This window comes from Mytilus trossulus, chromosome 3 (assembly GCF_036588685.1).
Source record: "Mytilus trossulus isolate FHL-02 chromosome 3, PNRI_Mtr1.1.1.hap1, whole genome shotgun sequence".
Lineage (NCBI taxonomy): Eukaryota > Metazoa > Mollusca > Bivalvia > Mytilida > Mytilidae > Mytilus > Mytilus trossulus.
In genome coordinates, this window is record NC_086375.1 from 43769199 (window position 1) to 43789209 (window position 20011).

General features: G+C 28.9%; 1 protein-coding gene across 1 annotated transcript in view; it reads right to left on the reverse strand.

The window, feature by feature from the left end:
* The window catches only part of LOC134711549 (insulin-like growth factor-binding protein complex acid labile subunit), an 86994-nt gene that overhangs the window by 59721 nt on the left and 7262 nt on the right, over nt 1–20011 (reverse strand). Inside the window, exons 2-3 of the mRNA XM_063572199.1 lie at nt 18059–18232; nt 14100–14171 (exon numbers count right to left, since the gene is read on the reverse strand). Coding sequence (XP_063428269.1) covers nt 14100–14171; nt 18059–18216 — 230 coding nt within the window. The 5' untranslated portion in view covers nt 18217–18232. The remainder of the gene's footprint in view (nt 1–14099; nt 14172–18058; nt 18233–20011) is intronic.

A 20011-nucleotide genomic window follows, 5' to 3' on the forward strand; every position in this document is an offset into this window, starting at 1 on the left:
AAATAAAAAGATCGGATTAAAGTAAGGGTTAGGGTCACATTTTTTATGTTATATCCTTTAAAAGACTATCATCTACTAAAAATAAATAAAAGGATCAGGTTAAAGTAAGGGTTATAGTCACATTTTTTATGTTATATCCTTTAAAAGACTATCATCCACTAAAAATAAATAAAAGGATCAGGTTAAAGTAAGGGTTATAGTCACATTTATTATGTTATATCCTTTCAAACACTATCATCTACTAAAAAATAAATAAAATGATCGGATTAAAGTAAGGGTTAGGGTCACATTTATTATGTTATATCCTTTCAAACACTATCATCTACTAAAAATAAATAAAAAGGATCGGGTTAAAGTAAGGGTAAGGGTCACATTTATTATGTTATATCCTTTCAATCACTATCCTCTACTAAAAATAAATAAAAAGGATCGGGTTAAAGTAAGGGTTAGGGTCACATTTATTATGTTATATCCTTTCAAACACTATCATGTACGAAAAAATAAATAAAAGGATCGGATTAAAGTAAGGGTTAGGGTCACATTTATTATGTTATATTCTTTCAAACACTATTATCTACTAAAAATAAATAAAAAGGATCGGGTTAAAGTAAGGGTTAGGGTCACATTTATTATGTTATATCCTTTCAAACACTATCATGTACTAAAAAAAAAAAAAAGGATCGGGTTAAAGTAAGGGTTTGGGTCACATTTATTATGTTATATCCTTTCAAACACTATCATCTACTAAAAAATAAATAAAAGGATCGGATTAAAGTAAGGGTTAGGGTCACATTTATTATGTTATATCCTTTTAAACACTATCATGTACGAAAAAATAAATAAAAGGATCGGATTAAAGTAAGGGTTATAGTCACATTTATAATGTTATATCCTTTCAAACACTATCATCTACTAAAAAATAAATAAAAGGATCGGGTTAAAGTAAGGGTTAGGGTCACATTTATTATGTTATATCCTTTCAAACACTATCATGTACTAAAAAATAAATAAAAGGAACGGATTAAAGTAAGGGTTAGGGTCACATTTATTATGTTATATCCTTTCAAACACTATCATCTACTAAAAATAAATACAAATTTGTAAGGGTTCCACGGAACCCAGTGTCTCGCCTACTTTTGCTGTAAATCGCAGGCTCAACAAAAATGAGGAAAAAAATCTGTAAAAATATTCTTCTTGATACTATCTTATGATCGTAAGAAGCTTCTGTCCAAGTTTGGTTAAAATTTAGGATAGTTAATGAATCTAATAAATGTTTTGAAAACTTTAACAGCTGACTGTATGTAATGTTAACTTAACTGGAAGAAAATCTAAGTCCATTTAATAGTGAAATACAGAAAAAATGGAGTTATCTTTTTACAAAATTTACTTCTGGATACTATCTTAAGATCATAAATAAGCTTTTGTCTAAGTTTGGTACAAACCCAGGATAGTTTAAGAAAGTTATTAAGATTTTAAAAACTTAAACCACAGAGTGAATGTAATGTTTCCCCGCAGAAAAACTAAGTCCATTTAAAAGTAAAATACAGAAAAAATGGAGTTATTTTTTTACAAACTTTACTTCTGGATACTATCTTATGATCATAAACAAGCTTCTGTCCAAGTTTTGTACAAACCAAGGATAGTTTAAGAAAGTTTTAAAACTTTTAAAACTTAAACCACAGAGTGAATGTAATGTTTCCCCGCAGAAAAACTAAGTCCTTTTAAAAGTAAAATACGGAAAAAATGGATTTATTTTTTTACAAACTTTACTTCTGGATACTATCTTATGATCATAAACAAGCTTCTGTCCAAGTTTGGTACAAACCAAGGATAGTTTAAGAAAGTTATTAAAACTTTAAAAACCTTACCCACAGAGTGAATGTATTGTTTCCCCCCAGAAAAAACTAAGTCCATTTGTAAGTAAAATACCGAAAAAAATGGAATTTTATTTTTACAAAATTTACATCTGGATACTATCTTATGATTATAAACAAGCTTCTGTCCAAGTTTGGTAGAAATCCAGAATAGTTTAAGAAAGTTATTAAAATTTCAAAAACTGTAACCACAGAGTGAATATTTGTGGACGCCGACGACGGAATGTAGGATCGCTTAGTCTCGCTTTTTCTACTAAAGTCGAAGGCTCGACAAAAAGGATCGGGTTAAAGTAAGGGTTAGGGTCACATTTATTATGTTATATCCTTTCAAACACTATCATGTACGAAAAAATAAATAAAAGGATCGGATTAAAGTAAGGGTTAGGGTCACATTTATTATGTTATATCCTTTCAAACACTATCATCTACTAAAAATAAATAAAAAGGATCGGGTTAAAGTAAGGGTTAGGGTCACATTTATTATGTTATATCCTTTCAAACACTATCATGTACGAAAAAATAAATAAAAGGATCGGGTTAAAGTAAGGGTTAGGGTCACATTTATTATGTTATATCCTTTCAAACACTATCATGTACGAAAAAATAAATAAAAGGATCGGATTAAAGTAAGGGTTAGGGTCACATTTATTATGTTATATCCTTTCAAACACTATCATCTACTAAAAATAAATAAAAAGGATCGGGTTAAAGTAAGGGTTAGGGTCACATTTATTATGTTATATCCTTTCAAACACTATCATCTACTAAAAATAAATAAAAAGGATCGGGTTAAAGTAAGGGTTAGGGTCACACTTATTATGTTATATCCTTTCAACCACTATCATGTACTAAAAAATAAATAAAAGGATCGGATTAAAGTAAGGGTTAGGGTCACATTTAGTATGTTATATTCTTTCAAACAATATCATCTACTAAAAAATAAATAAAAGGATCGGGTTAAAGTAAGGGTTATGGTCACATTTATTAGGTTATATCCTTTCAAACACTATCATGTACTAAAAAATAAATAAAAGGATCGGATTAAAGTAAGGATTAGGGTCACATTTGTTATGTTATATTCTTTCAAACACTATTATCTACTAAAAAATAAATAAAAGGATCGGGTTAAAGTAAGGGTTAGGGTTACATTTATCATGTTATATTCTTTCAAACAATATCATCTACTAAAAAATAAATAAAAGGATCGGGTTAAAGTTAGGGTTAGGGTCATATTTATTATGTTATATCCTTTCAAACCATATTATCTACTAAAAAATAAATAAAAGGATCGAGTTAAAGTAAGGGTTAGGGTCACATTTATTATGTTATATCCTTTCAAACCATATCATCTACTAAAAAATAAATAAAAGGATCGGGTTTTAAGTAAGGGTTATAGTCACAAATATTATGTTATATCCCTTCAAACACTATAATCTACTAAAAAATAAATAAAAGGATCGGATTAAAGTAAGGGTTATAGTCACATTAATTATGTTATATCCTTTCAAACACTATCATCTACTAAAAATAAAAAATAAAAGTATCGGGTTAAAGTAAGGGTTAGGGTCACATTTATTATGTTATATCCTTTCAAACACTATCATGTACTAAAAAATAAATAAAAGGATCGGATTAAAGTAAGGGTTAGGGTCACATTTATTATGTTATATTCTTTCAAACAATATCATCTACTTAAAAATAAATAAATGGATCGGGTTAAAGTAAGGGTTAGGGTCACATTTATTATGTTATATCCTTTCAAACACTATCATGTACTAAAAAATAAATAAAAGGAACGGATTAAAGTAAGGGTTAGGGTCACATTTATTATGTTATATTCTTTCAAACACTATTATCTACTAAAAAAAAAAAAGGATCGGGTTAAAGTAAGGGTTATAGTCACATATATTATGTTATATCCTTTCAAACACTATCATCTACTAAAAATAAATACAAGGATCGGATTAAAGTAAGGGTTATAGTCACATTTATTATGTTATATCCTTTCAAACACTATCATGTACTAAAAAATAAATAAAAGGAACGGATTAAAGTAAGGTTTAGGGTCACATTTATTATGTTATATTCTTTCAAACACTATTATCTACTAAAAAATAAATAAAAGGATCGGATTAAAGTAAGGGTTAGGGTCACATTTATTATGTTATATCCTTTCAAACACTATTATCTACTAAAAAATAAATAAAAGGATCGGATTAAAGTAAGGGTTAGGGTCACATCTATTATGTTATATCCTTTCAAACAATATCGTCTACTAAAAAATAAATAAAGGATCGGATTAAAGTAAGGGTTAGGGTTACATTTATCATGTTATATTCTTTCAAACAATATCATCTACTGAAAAATAAATAAAAGGATCGGGTTAAAGTAAGGGTTAGGGTCACATTTATTATGTTATATCCTTTCAAAGACTATCATCTACTAAAAATAAATAAAAGGATCGGGTTAAAGTAAGGCTTATAGTCACATTTATTATGTTATATCCTTTCAAACACTATCATCTACTAAAAAATAAATAAAAGGATCGGATTAAAGTAAGGGTTATAGTCACATTAATTATGTTATATCCTTTCAAACACTATCATCTACTAAAAATAAATAAAAGGATCGGGTTAAAGTAAGGGTTAGGGTCACATTTATTATGTTATATCCTTTCAAACACTATCATCTACTAAAAAATAAATAAAAGGATCGGATTAAAGTAAGGGTTATAGTCACATTAATTATGTTATATCCTTTCAAACACTATCATCTACTAAAAATAAATAAAAGGATCGGGTTAAAGTAAGGGTTAGGGTCACATTTATTATGTTATATCCTTTCAAACACTATCAAATACTAAAAAATAAATAAAAGAATCGGGTTAAAGTAAGGGTTATAGTCACATTTATTATGTTATATCCTTTCAAACACTATCAGCTACTAAAAAATAAATAAAAGGATCGGATTAAAGTAAGGGTTATAGTCACATTAATTATGTTATATCCTTTCAAACACTATCATCTACTAAAAATAAATAAAAGGATCGGGTTAAAGTAAGGGTAAGGGTCACATTTATTATGTTATATCCTTTCAAACACTACTATCTACTAAAAGATACATAAAAGGATCGGGTTAAAGTAAGGGTAAGGGTTACATTTATTATGTTATATCCTTTCAAACAATATCATCTACTAAAAAATAATTAAAAAAATCTGGTTAAAGTAAGGGTTAGGGTCACATTTATTATGTTATATCCTTTCAAACAATATCATCTACTAAAAAATAAATAAAAGGATCGGGTTAAAGTTAGGGTTAGGGTCACATCTATCATGTTATATCCTTTCAAACAATATCGTCTACTAAAAAATAAATAAAAGGATCGGATTAAAGTAAGGGTTAGGGTTACATTTATCATGTTATATTCTTTCAAACCATATCATCTACTAAAAAATAAATAAAAGGATCGGGTTAAAGTAAGGGTTAGGGTTACATTTATCATGTTATATTCTTTCAAACCATATCATCTACTAAAAAAAAAGAAAAAACGATCGGATTAAAGTAAGGGTTTGGGTTACATTTATTATGTTATATCCTTTCAAACAATATCATCTACTAAAAATAAATAAAAAAAGGTCAGGTTAAAGTAACAGTTAGGGTCACATTAATTATGTTATATCCTTTCAAACCATATCGTCTACTAAAAAATAAATAAAAGGATCGGGTTAAAGTAAGGGTAAGGGTTACATTTTTTATGTTATATCCTTTCAAACACTATCATGTACTAAAAAAGAAACAAAAGGATCGGGTTAAAGTAAGGGTTAGGGTCACATTTATTATGTTATATCCTTTCAAAGACTATCATCTACTAAAAATAAATAAAAGGATCGGGTTAAAGTAAGGCTTATAGTCACATTTATTATGTTATATCCTTTCAAACACTATCATCTACTAAAAAATAAATAAAAGGATCGGATTAAAGTAAGGGTTATAGTCACATTAATTATGTTATATCCTTTCAAACACTATCATCTACTAAAAATAAATAAAAGGATCGGGTTAAAGTAAGAGTTAGGGTCACATTTATTATGTTATATCCTTTCAAACAATATCGTCTACTAAAAAATAAATAAAGGATCGGATTAAAGTAAGGGTTAGGGTTACATTTATCATGTTATATTCTTTCAAACAATATCATCTACTGAAAAATAAATAAAAGGATCGGGTTAAAGTAAGGGTTAGGGTCACATTTATTATGTTATATCCTTTCAAAGACTATCATCTACTAAAAATAAATAAAAGGATCGGGTTAAAGTAAGGCTTATAGTCACATTTATTATGTTATATCCTTTCAAACACTATCATCTACTAAAAAATAAATAAAAGGATCGGATTAAAGTAAGGGTTATAGTCACATTAATTATGTTATATCCTTTCAAACACTATCATCTACTAAAAATAAATAAAAGGATCGGGTTAAAGTAAGGGTTATAGTCACATTTATTATGTTATATCCTTTTAAACACTATCATCTACTAAAAAATAAATAAAAGGATCGGATTAAAGTAAGGGTTATAGTCACATTAATTATGTTATATCCTTTCAAACACTATCATCTACTAAAAATAAATAAAAGGATCGGGTTAAAGTAAGGGTTAGGGTCACATTTATTATGTTATATCCTTTCAAACACTATCATGTACTAAAAAATAAATAAAAGAATCGGGTTAAAGTAAGGGTTATAGTCACATTTATTATGTTATATCCTTTCAAACACTATCAGCTACTAAAAAATAAATAAAAGGATCGGATTAAAGTAAGGGTTATAGTCACATTAATTATGTTATATCCTTTCAAACACTATCATCTACTAAAAATAAATAAAAGGATCGGGTTAAAGTAAGGGTAAGGGGCACATTTATTATGTTATATCCTTTCAAACACTACTATCTACTAAAAAATACATAAAAGGATCGGGTTAAAGTAAGGGTAAGGGTTACATTTATTATGTTATATCCTTTCAAACAATATCATCTACTAAAAAATAATTAAAAAAATCTGGTTAAAGTAAGGGTTAGGGTCACATTTATCATGTTATATCCTTTCAAACAATATCGTCTACTAAAAAATAAATAAAAAGATCGGGTTAAAGTTAGGGTTAGGGTCACATTTATCATGTTATATCCTTTCAAACAATATCGTCTACTAAAAAATAAATAAAAGGATCGGATTAAAGTAAGGGTTAGGGTTACATTTATCATGTTATATTCTTTCAAACCATATCATCTACTAAAAAATAAATAAAAGGATCTGGTTAAAGTAAGGGTTAGGGTTACATTTATCATGTTATATTCTTTCAAACCATATCATCTACTAAAAAAAAAGAAAAAAGGATCGGATTAAAGTAAGGGTTAGGGTTACATTTATTATGTTATATCCTTTCAAACAATATCATCTACTAAAAATAAATAAAAAAAGATCAGGTTAAAGTAACAGTTAGGGTCACATTAATTATGTTATATCCTTTCAAACCATATCGTCTACTAAAAAATAAATAAAAGGATCGGGTTAAAGTAAGGGTAAGGGTTACATTTTTTATGTTATATCCTTTCAAACACTATCATGTACTAAAAAAGAAACAAAAGGATCGGGTTAAAGTAAGGGTTAGGGTCACATTTATTATGTTATATCCTTTCAAAGACTATCAGCTACTAAAAATAAATAAAAGGATCGGGTTACAGTAAGGCTTATAGTCACATTTATTATGTTATATCCTTTCAAACACCATCATCTACTAAAAAATAAATAAAAGGATCGGATTAAAGTAAGGGTTATAGTCACATTAATTATGTTATATCCTTTCAAACACTATCATCTACTAAAAATAAATAAAAGGATCGGGTTAAAGTAAGGGTTAGGGTCACATTTATTATGTTATATCCTTTCAAACAATATCGTCTACTAAAAAATAAATAAAGGATCGGATTAAAGTAAGGGTTAGGGTTACATTTATCATGTTATATTCTTTCAAACAATATCATCTACTGAAAAATAAATAAAAGGATCGGGTTAAAGTAAGGGTTAGGGTCACATTTATTATGTTATATCCTTCAAAGACTATCATCTACTAAAAAATAAATAAAAGGATCGGATTAAAGTAAGGGTTATAGTCACATTAATTATGTTATATCCTTTAAAACACTATCATCTACTAAAAATAAATAAAAGGATCGGGTTAAAGTAAGGGTTAGGGTCACATTTATTATGTTATATCCTTTCAAAGACTATCATGTACTAAAAAAATAAATAAAAGGATCGGGTTAAAGTAAGGGTTATAGTCACATTTATTATGTTATATCCTTTCAAACACTATCATCTACTAAAAATAAATAAAAGATCGGGTTAAAGTAAGGGTAAGGGTCACATTTATTATGTTATATCCTTTCAAACACTATCATGTACTAAAAAATAAATAAAAGGAACGGATTAAAGTAAGGGTTAGGGTCACATTTATTATGTTATATTCTTTCAAACACTATTATCTACTAAAAAATAAATAAAAGGATCGGATTAAAGTAAGGGTTAGGGTCACATTTATTATGTTATATCCTTTCAAAGACTATCATGTACTAAAAAAATAAATAAAAGGATCGGATTAAAATAAGGGTTATAGTCACAAATATTATGTTATATCCTTTCAAACACTATCATCTACTAAAAATAAATAAAAGGATCGGGTTAAAGTAAGGGTTAGGGTCACATTTATTATGTTATATCCTTTCAAACACTACTATCTACTAAAAAATACATAAAAGGATCGGGTTAAAGTAAGGGTTAGGGTTACATTTATTATGTTATATCCTTTCAAACAATATCATCTACTAAAAAATAAATATAAAGATCTGGTTAAAGTAAGGGTTAGGGTCACATTTATCATGTTATATCCTTTCAAACAATATCATCTACTAAAAAATAAATAAAAGGATCGGGTTAAAGTTAGGGTTAGGGTCACATTTATCATGTTATATCCTTTCAAACCATATTATCTACTAAAAAATAAATAAAAGGATCGGATTAAAGTAAGAGTTAGGGTTACATTTATCATGTTATATTCTTTCAAACCATATCATCTACTAAAAAATAAATAAAAGGATCGGGTTAAAGTAAGGGTTAGGGTTACATTTATCATGTTATATTCTTTCAAACCATATCATCTACTAAAAAATAAAAAAAAGGATCGGGTTAAAGTTAGGGTTAGGGTCATATTTATTATGTTATATCCTTTCAAACCATATTATCTACTAAAAAATAAATAAAAGGATCGGGTTAAAGTAAGGGTTAGGGTCACATTTATTATGTTATATCCTTTCAAACACTACTATCTACTAAAAAATACATAAAAGGATCGGGTTAAAGTAAGGGTTAGGGTTACATTTATTATGTTATATCCTTTCAAACAATATCATCTACTAAAAAATAAATATAAAGATCTGGTTAAAGTAAGGGTTAGGGTCACATTTATCATGTTATATCCTTTCAAACAATATCATCTACTAAAAAATAAATAAAAGGATCGGGTTAAAGTTAGGGTTAGGGTCACATTTATCATGTTATATCCTTTCAAACCATATCATCTACTAAAAATAAATAAAAGGATCGGATTAAAGTAAGAGTTAGGGTTACATTTATCATGTTATATTCTTTCAAACCATATCATCTACTAAAAAATAAATAAAAGGATCGGGTTAAAGTAAGGGTTAGGGTTACATTTATCATGTTATATTCTTTCAAACCATATCATCTACTAAAAAATAAAAAAAAGGATCGGGTTAAAGTTAGGGTTAGGGTCATATTTATTATGTTATATCCTTTCAAACCATATTATCTACTAAAAAATAAATAAAAAGATCGGGTTAAAGTAAGGGTTAGGGTCACATTTATTATGTTATATCCTTTCAAACACTATTATCTACTAAAAAATAAATAAAAGGATCGAGTTAAAGTAAGGGTTAGGGTCACATTTATTATGTTATATCCTTTCAAACCATATCATCTACTAAAAAATAAATAAAAGGATCGGGTTAAAGTAAGTGTTATAGTCACATTTATTATGTTATATCCTTTCAAACACTGTCATCTACTAAAAATAAATAAAAGGATCGGATTAAAGTAAGGGTTAGGGTCACATTTATTATGTTATATCCTTTCAAAGACTATCATCTACTAAAAATAAATAAAAGGATCGGGTTAAAGTAAGGGTTATAGTCACATTTATTATGTTATATCCTTTCAAACACTATTATCTACTAAAAAATAAATAAAATGATCGGGTTAAAGTTAGGGTTAGGGTTACATTTATCATGTTATATTCTTTCAAACAATATCATCTACTAAAAAATAAATAAAAGGATCGGGTTAAAGTAAGGGTTAGGGTCACATTTATTATGTTATATCCTTTCAAACAATATCGTCTACTAAAAAATAAATAAAGGATCGGATTAGGTAAGGGTTAGGGTTACATTTATCATGTTATTTTCTTTCAAACAATATCATCTACTGAAAAATAAATAAATTGATCGGGTTAAAGTAAGGGTTAGGATCACATTTATTATGTTATATCCTTTCAAACACTATCATCTACTAAAAAAGAAATAAAAGGATCGGGATAAAGGAAGGGTTAGGATCACATTTATCATGTTATATCCTTTCAAACACTATCATCTACTGAAAAAGAAATAAAAGGATCGGATTAAGGATATCTGCTTGTCATGTTTTGGAAATTTTGTCAGATTTTCAGAATCCTCTGGTTTTATCCATTTGAATGCCTTAAAAAAATTCTCCATGAACCCCCATTTTTCTTTTTATAAATCTTTTACATGTATAATTATTAATCATTTGTAAAAGTCTTATAAAATTTTATTTATTTTTCAATAGAATTTGAGAACTTCAACTGGTCAATGATAAAGCTACGAAAAATCAAGAGAGAACATTTTCCCGCTAAAATTCCAATGGCTAATATCTCGAAAACAAGCACATTGACCCCTATATTTTTATGGCTTTTTTGATTCCTTAATTTATTCCCTATCAATACATACTAGTTTTATGAAAAGTTGTTTATTTTGAAACTGATAGGCGAACAACCTTAAAGTAAGGGTTATGGTCACATTTATTATGTTATATCCTTTCAAACACTATCATCTACTAAAAAATAAATGAAAGGATCGGGTTAAAGTTACGGTTAGGGTCACATTTATTATGTTATATCCTTTCAAACACTATCATCTACTAAAAAATAAATAAAAGGATCGGGTTAAAGTAAGGGTTAGGGTCACATTTATTATGTTATATCCTTTCAAACAATATTATCTACTAAAAAATAAATAAAAGGATCGGGTTAAAGAAAGGGTTAGGGTCACATTTATTATGTTATATCCTTTCAAACACTATCATCTACTAAAAAATAAATAAAAGGATCGGGTTAAAGTAAGGGTTAGGGTCACATGTATTATGTTATATCCTTTCAAACAATATCATCTACTAGAAAATAAATAAAAGGATCGGGTTAAAGTAAGGGTTATACTAAAAAGGAAATAAAAGGATCGGATTAAAGTAAGGGTTAGGGATACATTTATTATGTTATATCCTTTCAAACAATATCATCTACTAAAAAATAAATAAAAGGATCGGGTTAAAGTAAGGGTTATACTAAAAAGGAAATAAAAGGATCGGATTAAAGTAAGGGTTAGGGATACATTTATTATGTTATATCCTTTCAAACAATATCATCTACTAAAAAATAAATAAAAGGATCGGGTTAAAGTAAGGGTTAGGGTTACATTTATCATGTTATATCCTTTCAAACACTATTATCTACTAAAAAAGAAATAAAAGGATCGGATTAAAGTAAGGGTTAGGGTCACATTTATTATGTTATATCCTTTCAAACAATGTCATCTACTAAAAAATAAATAAAAGGATCGGGTTAAAGTAAGGGTTATGGTCACATTTATTATGTTATATCCTTTCAAACACTATCTTCTACTAAAAAATAAATAAAAGGATCGGGTTAAAGTAAGGGTTAGAGTTGCATTTATTATGTTATATCCTTTCAAACACTTTTATCTACTAAAAATAAATAAAAGGATCTGGTTAAAGTAAGGGTTAGGGTCACATTTATTATGTTATATCCTTTCAAACACTATCATCTACTAAAAAATAAATAAAAGGATCGTGTTAAAGTAAGGGTAGGGTCACATTTATTATGTTATATCCTTTCAAACACTATCATCTACTAAAAAATAAATAAAAGGATCGGGTTAAAGTAAGGGTTAGGGTCACATTTATTATGTTATATCCTTTCAAACAATATTATCTACTAAAAAATAAATAAAAGGATCGGGTTAAAGAAAGGGTTAGGGTCACATTTATTATGTTATATCCTTTCAAACACTATCATCTACTAAAAAATAAATAAAAGGATCGGGTTAAAGTAAGGGTTAGGGTCACATGTATTATGTTATATCCTTTCAAACAATATCATCTACTAAAAAATAAATAAAAGGATCGGGTTAAAGTAAGGGTTATACTAAAAAAGAAATAAAAGGATCGGATTAAAGTAAGGGTTAGGGTCACATTTATTATGTTATATCCTTTCAAACAATATCATCTACTAAAAAATAAATAAAAGGATCGGGTTAAAGTAAGGGTTAGGGTTACATTTATCATGTTATATCCTTTCAAACACTATTATCTACTAAAAAATAAATAAAAGGATCGGATTAAAGTAAGGGTTAGGGTCACATTTATTAAGTTATATCCTTTCAAACAATGTCATCTACTAAAAAATAAATAAAAGGATCGGGTTAAAGTAAGGGTTATGGTCACATTTATTATGTTATATCCTTTCAAACACTATCTTCTACTAAAAAATAAATAAAAGGATCGGGTTAAAGTAAGGGATAGAGTCGCATTTATTATGTTATATCCTTTCAAACAATATCATCTACTAAAAAATAAATAAAAGGATCGGGTTAAAGTAAGGGTTATACTAAAAAAGAAATAAAAGGATCGGATTAAAGTAAGGGTTAGGGTCACATTTATTATGTTATATCCTTTCAAACAATATCATCTACTAAAAAATAAATAAAAGGATCGGGTTAAAGTAAGGGTTAGGGTTACATTTATCATGTTATATCCTTTCAAACACTATTATCTACTAAAAAATAAATAAAAGGATCGGATTAAAGTAAGGGTTAGGGTCACATTTATTAAGTTATATCCTTTCAAACAATGTCATCTACTAAAAAATAAATAAAAGGATCGGGTTAAAGTAAGGGTTATGGTCACATTTATTATGTTATATCCTTTCAAACACTATCTTCTACTAAAAAATAAATAAAAGGATCGGGTTAAAGTAAGGGATAGAGTCGCATTTATTATGTTATATCCTTTCAAACACTTTTATCTACTAAAAATAAATAAAAGGATCGGGTTAAAGTAAGGGTTAGGGTCACATTTATTATGTTATATCCTTTCAAACACTATCATCTACTAAAAAATAAATAAAAGGATCGTGTTAAAGTAAGGGTAAGGGTCACATTTATTATGTTATATCCTTTCAAACACTATTATCTACTAAAAAAGAAATAAAAGGATCGGATTAAAGTAAGGGTTTGGGTCACATTTATTATGTTATATCCTTTCAAACAATATCGTCTACTAAAAAAATAAATTAAAAGATCGGGTTAAAGTAAGGGTTAGGGTCACATTTATTATGTTATATCCTTTCAAACAATATCGTCTACTAAAAAATAAATAAAAGGATTGGGTTAAATTAAGGGTTAGGGTCACATTTATTATGTTATATTCTTTCAAACCATATTATCTACTAAAAAATAAATAAAAGGATCGGGTTAAAGTAAGGGTAAGGGTCACATTTATTATGTTATATCCTTTCAAACCTTGTGAAGAAATAATCTTAATTTTATTTCAAACCATGCTGTCTGTGCTCATATGAAATCTGGTATAAATTTATAGTTAAATCGCAATCGATATATAACGTGAAAAGGTGCATACATATGTGTATATGTGTTTTATAAATCTTCAATCTTCAAAGACAAAACATACCTCTAAAAAAATATTTTCGATATAAACAAAATAAAAAGGACTTGATAAAAGATATAATGTGTTTTCAAATTAGCAAAAATTTTTGTTTAGTGTACTTACAAATAATGAAGAGATTTTACGCCTTGGAATTCTGTCCCATTTAACGATGTTAACTGATTATTGTTCAGATAACTGCAACAAAATAATTGAAAATATACTCCGACATCACATTTGTTATAATCATCAATGCAAACAGATTTACATAGCTATATGTCAATTTCTTCTTAAACTGAAATAAAGCTTTTTGCATACAAGTTATCCTATGCACTTGTAGATTTGAATAATACAATAATTAATTATATTTGTCCAATTTGAAATCTTTAATTTCCAATGATATTTCATTGAATCTCTGTTACAATCGAGTACGTTTGTTTTCAGACTGTTTCAATCGATATTTATGGCTTGGTTTGAATATAAAACATATAGATATATATTTTTGATATATTATACACCTATACTGATACCTCTGTAGACAAACTTAAGTTGTTTAGTTTCTGAATTAAGATAGTTGATTGAGGGAAGTGTTTAACGACATTGACTGGCTTTAAAGTCCTCGCAAGGTCGGCTCGGTGCCCAAAGGCGTTTGGTGAGCGTTTAAATATGTTCTGCAGTTGGTCAGGAACAGGTGGAAGATTAAGGTAGGCCACCATCTTGGTGTTGTTGAGTTGTTTTGGTTTTTTACTATGTTGGTGTTTCTTTACAGTCAATACTCCACAACGGCTGCTTTCATGGCCAGATTGGTCAGCTTGGCAGCCCGCTAATCACGATGACGGAGTACTAGTAGGTGAGTTTCGGACGTAGTATTAACGATGACAGGACGCATAATCAGGACCAAAGTCACGAGATAGTGAAATGGAGGTCCATCATCAAACACCTAGGAATCAGGCCTCAGACGTCAGTCGGCATAATGCTCTCCCATCCAAAATGGGTTTTGAAGTGTATGCTGACGCGGGTTACGCGGATAATGCCTAACGTATTCAGACTCTATACAGCGTTGAATTGGTTTCTGTCATCGAAAGTAGTGAGTCGTTGATCCATCTTTTAGTAAACCCTCATCGTAGATAGCGAGTAAGAGAGAGCTGACCCAGCGCGTCCGTTCAGTAATGACTAAGATGTGACTGAGATTTGATTGGATCTAGATGATTGAGCTAGTTCAGGGGTTTACCACCATATTGAATTGTACAATCACAGTAAATAATCGGTATAGTTATTTGTCTAAATCTGCAAATTTGGAGACAACATTTACAATTTATTGGTTACACTGTTTATTTTTATAAAGAAAACTTATTTATGCATTGCACAATCAAAAATGTTTAAAAAATACCAAATAATTGTGCTTTAGATTTTTTTTCTAAATAAGCCATGTAAGGGGAAATACCTCTTTTAGTACAAAATTAATACTGGCCAAATAGGGAAATTTTCATGTTTTACTTGTAACAAGAAAACAAGTTCGGTGACACCATTTTTCTTCCTTTTGTTTTCTTAAAATATGTTATATAACCTATCTTCTAATTTTTTATTTCAAAATTCTGTCTCACAGATTTCTTTTTATGCACAAAAATGTGTTTCTATATGAACAATCTAAGCAAATTTAAGAATTTTTTTGAAAAAAGCATAATATAATTCTTATTTTGGCAAAACATAAGAAAAAGTTAAATCACAAAAAAACAAAACTCAGAGGAAAAACCAACCGGAAAGTCTATAATCACATGGCAAAATCAAATGACAAAACACATCAAAAACGAATAGATAACAACTGTCATATTCCTGACTTGGTACATGCATTTTCAAATGTAGAAAATGGTGAATTAAACCTGGTTTTATAGCGCGAAACCTCTCACTTATTACGACAGTCTTATCAAATTCCGTTATATTTACAATGATTCGTGAAATAAACAGACATAATAAACAAAATAGTAAAAAATGTGAGTACAGCAGTCATAATCGTATTACAGTTTTAAAAGAAACATATAAAACACATCAGCAAACATGAAAGATAATACAAACACATTGACGGGATGTATAAGTACCGAGCCATGACCTCTTTTTGTCTATCAAAAGATATAGCGATTTGTTTTTGCTCTCAAATGAAGAATTGATTTCTGACATAATGAATGTATAGATGTATTGAGCAACATCACAAAATATTCGTAATATGTTGGTTTTCTTTTCAATTAATTACTCATAGACGAAACAATTGTTTAACAGATAACTAAGCGCTGTCATTCGCATTTAAAGATGTTTTCTTGTCATGTATTGGAATTTTTTGGTCAGATTTTCGAAATCCTCTCGTTTTATCCATTTGAATGCTTTAAAAAAAATTGCCCATTGACCTCCCTTTTTCCTTTTATAAATCTTTTACATGTATACATATAAACCATTTGTAAAAGTCTAATAAAATACATGTTATTTTTTAAAAGATTTTGAGCCCTTAAACTTGTCAATGACAAATGCTCTAAAAATCAATAGAGAACATTTGCCCGCCAAAATTTTAATGGCTAATATCTTGAAAACAAGCACATTGACCTATATATTTTTTTTTGCACTTTTGGTTTCTTTAATAATCCCCTATCAATGCATACTAGTGTCATGAAAAGCTTGTAGTTTTGAAACTGAGTAGCAAACATCCTTAATGTTAGCTTCTCGAAATATATTGCTGTTTTGAAAATTGATATGCTGTTGGTTAGTACTGACAGAGGACAATGATACAATACATGTTAATTAAAAAGCAAATGAGACTTGCGTGATTGTAAAATTAATACTATACCGCCTTATAGTCAACAACTGCGGTTAATTGTAAATATAGGCTACATTAGTGTTATATCTGATGCAAATTAATTATGATTTGTTATTTTTGTTAAGCTTGTATGCTTTTATGTTATTGTTCCATAAAAAACAAAACTAAAATAACATTGTTGGGGAGTAAAATAGATATTTTAGATAAAATATCTTGGTAACGTTTTATTTTGTGGCTAGTATAATATGGTAAGTTCACATGTAAAGTATTGCCGTTTAAATTTCAACGTTTGTGTTCGACCTTTAAAAAGTAAAATCACAAAAATACTGATATCCGTGAAAAATTCAAAAAAGGAAAGTCACTAATCAAATGCCAAAATCAAAAACTGTAATATGGGGACGAAGTCCCCTATTACAGTAGAAAATTCAATAAAAAAAAAAAAAAATAAATCGGGAAAATTTCCCAAATTTTTCATTGTACTAATGAACTCAAAATCGTCCAATTTTTTTTTTGTCGTGTTTTTTAATTTCCGGATCTGTGCAGAACACATAACTCTACTTCCTTCTTCCGGTCTTGTTGTCGTGAGACTTTGATTACTCTAGTAAAATATAGGAACTCAAGGAACACAATACCAATATCTCATTTTTAATCATTCTTTGTCTTTGGTATGAATAAACGTTAGGCCTACCTGATGCATTGCGTTTCTTTGTTTACATTGAACATGACGTCATAGCTTAAATAACGTCACAAGTAAAATCCCTAACAACAGAACCAAAATCGGAAACGTTACGGTATTTCCGTATCTTTTTTTTTAACAAATATTTAAAATACAAATAAAATAATTTAAACAAACTTCGTCCCCATTCACAGGTAATGCCGGCCTCATATTATTCCTGCCTTGGAACAGGCAGTTCTGTATGTAGAAAATTAAGGATAAAAACAGCTGGTTTTATAGCTGGATAAATATTTCACTTGTATATAGTAGCATATAGTTCCATTATATAAGAACAAAGTGTGAACATAGCAAACTGACTTTTATATTACAAAATAGTTTTTTAAAATGTCAAAAACCAGTAGCATACGTGTTAATGACGTTCACGTAATATACTGATAATATTTTCTGTTTTGAATAACCGTTGTGAAGTGCACTTAAATACTGATTATAGTAGAGTTTTGTTTGAGTCACAGACGGATAAGTTTGACTAATCCGATGTTTTTCTCGGGAAGTCTGTAATGAGCAGTGAAAGACATAACAGATATTACTCTTATTTCAAATACTCACAGATAAGTTGATGTGTGTGGAAATCCAGACGGTACTGTTGTTAAATTTCTATCCATGCAATTGATCGATCTTCCATCTGCACAAAGACACACAGAAGGACACCCAAAGACTGTGCTTTTCAAAAACATGTACATAACCAAAAGAATTATTTGGTGCATTGTCTGCTGAATACAACTACAAGATAAACAAACAATGTGAAACATTATTTTTTTAATGAAATCAATTCATATAAAATTCAACAATCGAAAAGTTGACATCGCAATGTTGTGGTTCTAAATCTTATTCACAAGAAAAGACCGAAAACTAATTTATCCAGGCCAATATTGTCTTAAACATCTATGTGATATAGCTCTTGACATTTTGTGTTTTCATCTGTTGTGGTTTTAGAGTTATTAAGCTTGTTTAATTTCTTTTAGATGCAGCAAATCCAAGAGTCGTTATAAACATTTCTTGATCTGGGTAGATACCTCGTCTGTTAGATTGTTTGTCCCACACGGTAGGATCAGGTAATTTCTCAGTGCTTAATTAACAAAAAAAACATAATTACACTTTATATAGAGATGCTGGATTTTAATTGTTTGGAAGCCAGTGTATTTATCATATAATTTAACTTTTTTCCTCATTTCAAAAAAATTGCCTGTTTTCTCCACTGAATGTGTATATGCCTTAAATTCTGCTCTATGAAAAGTATTTGCCATTTTCGGATATTTAGTTTTTACCCTCGCTAGCGTCCTCCTGCCAAATTTATTCGGACTTGTTTCATCTTATTCACATCATTACAGTTAAAATAATAAAGCATTCAAACCAAGATTTTAAATACCTTGCTTGTAAACTTTGTTTGGCTGTTTGCTCAGGCATTGTAATTAAGATTGACACCCAAATTCAATGAAGAGACGGAGTAACAGTTTGTTTACTATATAAAAAAGAATTGATTGGACAATGACTATTATCTGATTATTATATTTGAAACAATTTTGATATTCATTGACCAATCCAACTTTTGTGTATATTTAACAGACTGTTATACTCCACCTACGCATTCAATTTTGGTGTCAATCTTAATTACAATGTCTGAGCAAGCAACCAAACAAAGTTGGCAAGCAAGGCATTTAAACTCTTGGTTTGCATGCTTTATTATTTTGACTGTAAGGTAATATTTGATTGACAGAGGTATGATCGTTCCCCAACTGATTCTCGAACAATTTTAAGTGTAATTATTGAATCTGGAGAATTTGTGTACTGCATTTGACCGGTCTATAGGAATTTAACAGGATATATATCGAAAAATGAAATTGAAGCTGACTAAGAAACATCTGTTTTCGCAGCAACGGTTTCTGAGCTACAACTTTGGCTACGTGAAGCAGTTAAACATTCGTACTCAAGTGACTTTCAATGTAATCCCTTTGCTGGAGTTAGGGTTACAATTGTTTTCAGCTATTTATTCAAAACAGAATGTCCACGTCGAAAGTAAAAAAGAAACTGAACCGACGACTGACTGATTTGATACACTAACAAATCTTTCTTAAACGGATATACGATACTAACAAAAAGCCAATTGTACATAAGCGCTATTTGTTTATCACGTCTAGACACATTGAATGCGAAAAATTTATATTTGTATCGAGTTCCTGCATTGGTAATACAATTGAGAATGGAAATTTAGAATGTGTCAAACAGACAAAAACCCGACCAAAGAGCGTAAAATAGCCGAAGGCCACCAATGGGTCTTCTATACAGCGAACAAATATCCCAGCCGGAGGCGTTCTTCATCTGGCTCCTTAACAAAAATATAAACTAGTTTAGTAATAATGAACGGTCTAGTCAATTCCAAAATATATAAAAGAATCTAAACAGCATAACAGATTTTAAAAAGACCAGAGGGTCCCGACAGACGCAAAAATGCGGCAGGATTAAACAAGTTGTTTTTAGAACTCAACCAAAATATCCCTATAC